General features: G+C 39.2%; 1 protein-coding gene across 1 annotated transcript in view; it reads left to right on the top strand.

Annotated features, from left to right (window-relative positions):
- The window catches only part of LOC100707727 (tetraspanin-8), a 15009-nt gene extending 9598 nt beyond the window's left edge, over nt 1-5411 (top strand). The window contains exons 3-9 of the mRNA XM_003448079.5: nt 1449-1511; nt 2127-2246; nt 2662-2736; nt 2819-2914; nt 4090-4221; nt 4381-4464; nt 4885-5411. Coding sequence (XP_003448127.1) covers nt 1449-1511; nt 2127-2246; nt 2662-2736; nt 2819-2914; nt 4090-4221; nt 4381-4464; nt 4885-4959 — 645 coding nt within the window. The 3' untranslated portion in view covers nt 4960-5411. The remainder of the gene's footprint in view (nt 1-1448; nt 1512-2126; nt 2247-2661; nt 2737-2818; nt 2915-4089; nt 4222-4380; nt 4465-4884) is intronic.
- Nucleotides 5412-6425: the final 1014 nt, after the last annotated feature.

Genomic DNA, 6425 nt, shown 5'->3' with positions numbered 1-6425 from the left:
TCGCTTCTGCTCATTTCCACCCACCCCATTTTTTTGTTCTTGGACTCTATCAGAGCAGCTTTGCATGATTCGCAGTTAAGAATAATCCTCCTTTCTCTTACATCAGTCAGCCTCTCTGCCTGCATCAGAGGAAGAGGAGCTGAAGCAGCTCAGGGAACTTTGAAAAAAAATTGGTGTGGGCCGAAACTGAAGCACAGCAAACACAATCGGAGCACGTGTGTGCACTGCGTGTGTGTGCGCGTGTGTGTATGTAAAATCCTCGATAGACGGTGAGTCAGGATAGATAGGTTCAGGGTGTGGTGACATTTGTTATATTTGTGTGCGCGGAGGTCACAACCTTTTTCCTGTTTGTCCCCACCAGTTTCTGTTCATTCAGAAGCAGAGCGGGAAGTTTGCAGAAGTATCTTCTGCAAATTCCCACGTCCTGCTCCTGGCTGGAGCTCCAAAGATGAACTTTGTTTACCTTCAGTCAAGTGTGTGTGTGTGTGTGTGTGTGTGTGTGTGTGTGTGTGTGTGTGTGAGTACAGAAAGAGAGATGCAGTGACTAGAGTTCCTATATCAGGTTTCACGTGGCAACGGGTAAATAAAGAGCACATGAAGGTGTGTCGGTGCTGACATGATGTTTATCTGTAAAACGGGCGTGATTTAATCTGCTCGGACCACTCCCACATCATCGCAGACATAATAAAGTTTGACTATAAATAATTGTTTTGATTCTGTGTGTTTGCCATTTACCTGACTTCATTTAACCAGCTCAGAGTAAGCTGAATGTGACGATGGATCTTATGATAACTGGTAGATGTTTTGGTAACCCTAGTCAAACATAATATGCACGTTTATTGATTTTTCTTTATTTGGACTCTGTCCCTGTATTCCTCCTATAAGTGTTCTGTTGTGACTTTTATCAAATGTATTTTAAATGTATTGATCTTATTCTAATCAGTATGCTGGATGAAAATAAATAAACAACAATGTTGTAATTTTTACTTTAACCTGATGGTGGCAGTGCTGTGTCATGTCTAAATATGATGCTGCTGCACAGCTTTGACCTTCATTATTGGAGGACTTTGATAATGGCAGAATGAGAAAATCAAAATTAAACATTTCAGCAAGATGACACAAATAATCTTTTACTCGCAAGAAAGTCACCTTTAAGTAGACATGCACATTTTATTCCTGCTGGCAATAGTCTGCTCTATATTAAATATTATCTTGTGTATATACCTGGAAATATTGCCATGCATTACAAATTCTGAAAGCGTTTCTTTCCCCTGACTGAGATGTTAAAGGAAAGCTTTAGAGCTTTTACCTCCAGGGAGCATTGAAGTGCTCGTTAACCACCATGTCTATTTTGTTATTGTGCTGCTGCAGAGTTTTAACACCTGATGTCGCCAGATTCTGTGTAAAGTTGGCTCATTCAGTTAATCTCAGTCTTCTTCTCCCTCCAGCTGAGTGGTTGCCTCATCCTGGCCGTCTCCATCTACCTGAGAGTCAGCAAGGGTGGAAACAAGGTGAGTCAGCGATGGACTTTAAAGAGACTGCAGTATTGCATAGATGCAATACTTGAGCTGTTTACATCCCCCCACATGCTGATAAAGCTACAGCTCGGGATGAACTGTATGACGTCATTGTTGGATTTGAGAACTGAAACTGAGCTCAGAAGTGCATGTTCTAAGTCTTTGGGCAGGCGATGATGTAGTATAGTGGTGTGACAGTGGGTCTCTTCAATGGATTCCAGATGATGTGTGGACTTCACACACAAGAATAAGTCTTTACCATGTTAACACTCAGAAGGTGACTTGGTTTCATTCTTCAGGGAGAATATGTGGTAAATAAAACACTATTACTGTGATTCCAGCTTTCCCTTCAGAGCTTTATGTATCGCATCAGAGCTACTCTGATGCTCAGAAACCAGGACCAATCATCTGAAACTTGCACTCACTTCACATCGCCTATATCGTTGTATTTTCCCATCTGTCACTCAGACATTTATCACATTATCTGTGTGATCACACTAAACAATTCCATAAAGACAAACCTCAACATCCTCTCTAACACATGTAAGTGCTTTTAAAACTTTAGATCAACCTCTGCTTGTCCTTGACTTCCACCTCATCTGTCCACAGATCACCGATCAGTACTTCCCTGCTGTCAACCTGATGATCGCCATCGGCGCGATCATCATGGTTCTTGGCTTCCTGGGCTGCTGTGGAGCCTACAGAGAGAGCCGCTGCATGTTGCTGCTGGTGAGCATTACATTTTGATTACTTTGGAAATGGTTTTGGAGGGAGGCGAAGCAAAACGCATCATCTAGTTAATGAAACCTACACTGAGGGATTGTACTGACACAAATACCTGATGTTCAGTAACTGAAACAGGCCAACAGCTGGTTTGGTTTCCATCCAGATGCTGAAGTAATTTCAGCTAAATTTTAAGATAACAAAACAAAACAACAACAACAAAAAAACCAAGTATGTTGGTTTGTTACTATGACACAAATGCTATTGTTTTGTTGTTGTCTTTTGTTTATTTGTTTTGATAAAAAGATGTGTGAACTTCAGTTGGACCGCAAACACATTCTGCTTTATTGAACTTTACTGAACTTTCCACCACAGAAAATGTTACAAAAATCTTTGCTCTGTATCATGTGTGTTCCCTTAGTTCTTCATCTTCCTTCTCATCATCTTCATCCTTCTGGTGGCAGCCGGCATCGCAGGAGCTGTGAGCCAGAATAAGGTAAAATAGCAACTGTGTGACTACTTAATTTTATTTTTATTTTTGATGAGGCTCAAACATCATGTTGCTTTTCTGTTTGCAGATGCAAGACTGGGTGAACGAGCAGTTAAAAAGTTTGGTGCCACTCTCATCCCAACCTCAGTCAGTGATAAATGACCTGGAGAATCTGCAGAAAGATGTAAAACTAACTCTCACTCTCACTCTCACTCTCACTCTCTCTCTCTCTCTCTCTCTCTCTCTCTCTCTCTCTCTCTCACTTTTTTATTTTCTGCAGTAAAGACACTGCTAGAATCAGTCAATTGGATACCTAAATGTTGAAACACATCTTTAGTATTTAAGAAGAATGTGCTGGCAGTGTACAGTGTATCTTATTGTACTATGGTTTACATTTACTGAAGCACAACATGTAATACAAAAATGAAATACCAGTTAACTGCTGCTCACACATGACCAGAGGGTGTAAACTAAAATGCTGGAGCATCAAATTTAAGATGAACTGCGCCTGAATACAGCTCCACATGTTATGAGACTGATTCTGTTTACTGCACACATCCACCAGAGGGCGACTGTGCGTTCAACTGCCCGTAAGTTAGTCAGCAGTATGATGCAATGTAAATACATGACATCAAATGTCAGTTTTCTGACCCTGAGGCATCTATATGAGGTCTCTTGCAACACTTGGGTCCATAAGTTTTTGGATGGTGACACCACCACAGTCTATTTGAAATCAATTAAGATGCAATTGAACTGCAGTCTTTAATCCATTAAATAATTAAATACTTTGGAATTACAGCAAATTTTATGCTTTTACACTGGCTCAAAACTCAATTTTAAAAATATCGATTGTTTTCAATACTCAAAGGCTGCCTGATGAACCAGAAAATCCTTACATTTGAGATGCATGAACAAGAGAATATTTTTGCATTTCTGCTCCTAGTCAAAGGAACTCTTTTAAGGGGGATCGTTGATGTTAATTGATGAGTAAATGCCTGCTGGAGCATGCTTCAGTTATTTTGAAGAGCTGCTGCTTTTCACCAACTAAACTGAAAGTATAACTTAGTTTAAACCCAATATTGTCCCCTTCAGTGAACCAAGAGTGGGAAAGAAAAAACCTAAACAATATTTTCCTAAAGCTAATGAGATAGCTATCATTATTACCTACAGCTAAGTAAAAATGGACTGCTCCAACCTCCTGTTAAAAATGTTTGAGGTCGTCACAAGGAGTCCCATCTCTTGGCTGCTAATATTGCGACAGGCTGAACAGAAATGAAGGGTTTACTAGGATAATCTGATACTTTGGGAGAGTCACAGTGTATTACACTAGTTCCAATCCTATTTACATTTTCCTCCCAGCTCAAGTGTTGTGGTATCGTCAACGGAAAGTCTGACTGGACTTCAGTTCCAGAATCCTGTCGCTGCAACTATACCATAAGTGCCACCGCTACCCCCGGTGCTGAGTGTGGCTCAGATCGTTACTACAGCACGGTAAGGCTGTGCCTGCTGAACACTGGATTGAGCATCCCAGCAGGAATCTGATTTCAATTTATATTTGTACAAGACATCCACACTCTTACTTTCCTCTCATCGCTGAGACACAGTTAAATGAACCATAATAACCCACGCTGCTCTGCTCTCACCCTGCAGCCCTGCTCCACCCGAATCGTCAACCTGATGAAGGAGAATATGGTGATAGTGCTGGGAATTGCCTTCGGCATCGCCGTCCTGCTGGTCAGCTGACACACACTGTCACCACATCAGTTCAGGGGACATTTGAGTTCACTAGATAAAAAGTCATACTCTTAATTTTTAATTTAATTATTTTTTGTTGTTGTTTTTCTCTTGATAGAAAAATTGTGAAACATGCAAAAAGCAGATTAATTAACTAACTGGCATTAAGTCAATTTTATTTATAGTGCCAAATCACAAAAACAGTTGCCTGGAGGTGATTTATATTGTAAAGACAAGACCAAATTGCCCCACCCCCACCCACCCCCGTTTGAAAGCGGTGGGAAGGACAAACTCCCCTCCTCCCCTCCACCCCAGCGGCGACTGTGGAAGAGAACCAGAGATTAACAATTACCGTTTTTATATTTTCTTTTATCTTATTTTATCAAAGTTTTAATAATGAGCCATTTGTTGTTCCTGCAGATTTTCGGCTTGGCTTTCTCCATGGCTCTCTACTGTCAGATCAGCAAGAAGGACGGACCTACCACCAACGCCTGAGGCACCATCATCTCTGCCCAAATGTAACCACCATATATCCTCCGTGCTAATCTAACTCATCCTGTGCTTTCACTGTGAAGGAGCACACTGAGATTAAAGCTTCTTATACACGAGTATGGAGTCCCAATGGTTACCAAAGAAACAGACCTTTCATATAATCTGTATGTTGTGGAATAGGCATCATGTCACCTGAAATGATAAAATAGTTTGTGTCCAAGAGAGGTGAAGCGAAACAGCTTTACAAATCACCCAGTAAATGCAAAGTAAATAACTGCAATATAATTCAGTTTTGTTGATTTAAAATTTCCCAAACCTTGAACTGTTATGAGTATGTTGGTTATGATTTGATTGTGTATTTGACAATGTATGGAAGCCAATTGAAGGCAAAAATATTCAATCAATAGCCAAGTTAGTGCACAAAATAAAAATTAGTTTCTCATGTTCTCGTAAAAGTGACTTTTTGCTTGCTTGTCACTTTCTTGCTTCTTTTTTTTTTAAACTTTTGAAACTCTGGGTTGTATGGAGGACACATCAAATCTAAGTTTCCCTACTCTTTTTAAAAGGTGAGTGTATAGTCTGGATTTTTTTTTTCTTTGTCTTTTTTTTAAAATTATTTTTTAATAATTATATTTCTGGTTCTAACTGGCTTCCATACATCTTTCTTAGTGTGTGCTACCATATTATTTATATTCTGTTTTTTGGGGGGGTGGGGGGGTTCATTATTGCAAAGACAGTCCTCAGGAAGTTGAAATTGTTCTAACATACCTCCATCAATAAATGTCGCACTCCATCATGGTTATTATTATTAATATAAAAGTTTATGGTTTATGTTGAGAAAACTTTGTTTCTTCTGCTTTCTCTTGTTGGTGCTTTTTAAAAACTGTCACTGGGTAATAAGGGATGCTGGGATTTTGGTTTTTTTGTTGGGCTTTTTTTGTCCGTTTGTTTTATATCAAATGTCAAGCTTCTCGAGTGCTCCAACATTTGCTTGTTTTGCTTCATTTATTTTGTAGTCCATTTTAGGAAAGATGTAGAAAAATACAAAAAAATAAATTCAGCCAACTAAATAAAACTTTCACGTATCCCATAATTTATTATTCTTTTTGTCATGAGTTTGAGTTATATGGTAGTTCCAGCTGATTTGCTTTACTTGTATGCAGAACATTTTACTGTGATAGGAAGTGGCCTGTATCCGCACACTGCTCACATTTCCTTCCCTCGCTTCCTTCCCATTATAATTGCAAGGAACAGAAACCTTCCTAATGTGGTTTACTTTTACTTGCTCCAATCAACTATCAGATGGGGAGATCAAAGTGAGGTAATGATCTGAGAAAGAAAATTCTAATATATTAAACCATTTTTATTAATATTATTATGGCGTTGTCACATTTTCATGTTTAAATGAATGAAAAATGTAACAATAGAAATAACATTTAGAATTCTAAGTGGCCGTCACACAGAATCTG

The sequence above is a fragment of the Oreochromis niloticus genome, linkage group LG17 (assembly GCF_001858045.2).
Source record: "Oreochromis niloticus isolate F11D_XX linkage group LG17, O_niloticus_UMD_NMBU, whole genome shotgun sequence".
Taxonomy (NCBI): domain Eukaryota; kingdom Metazoa; phylum Chordata; class Actinopteri; order Cichliformes; family Cichlidae; genus Oreochromis; species Oreochromis niloticus.
This window is presented reverse-complemented; position numbering and strand designations above follow the sequence as displayed.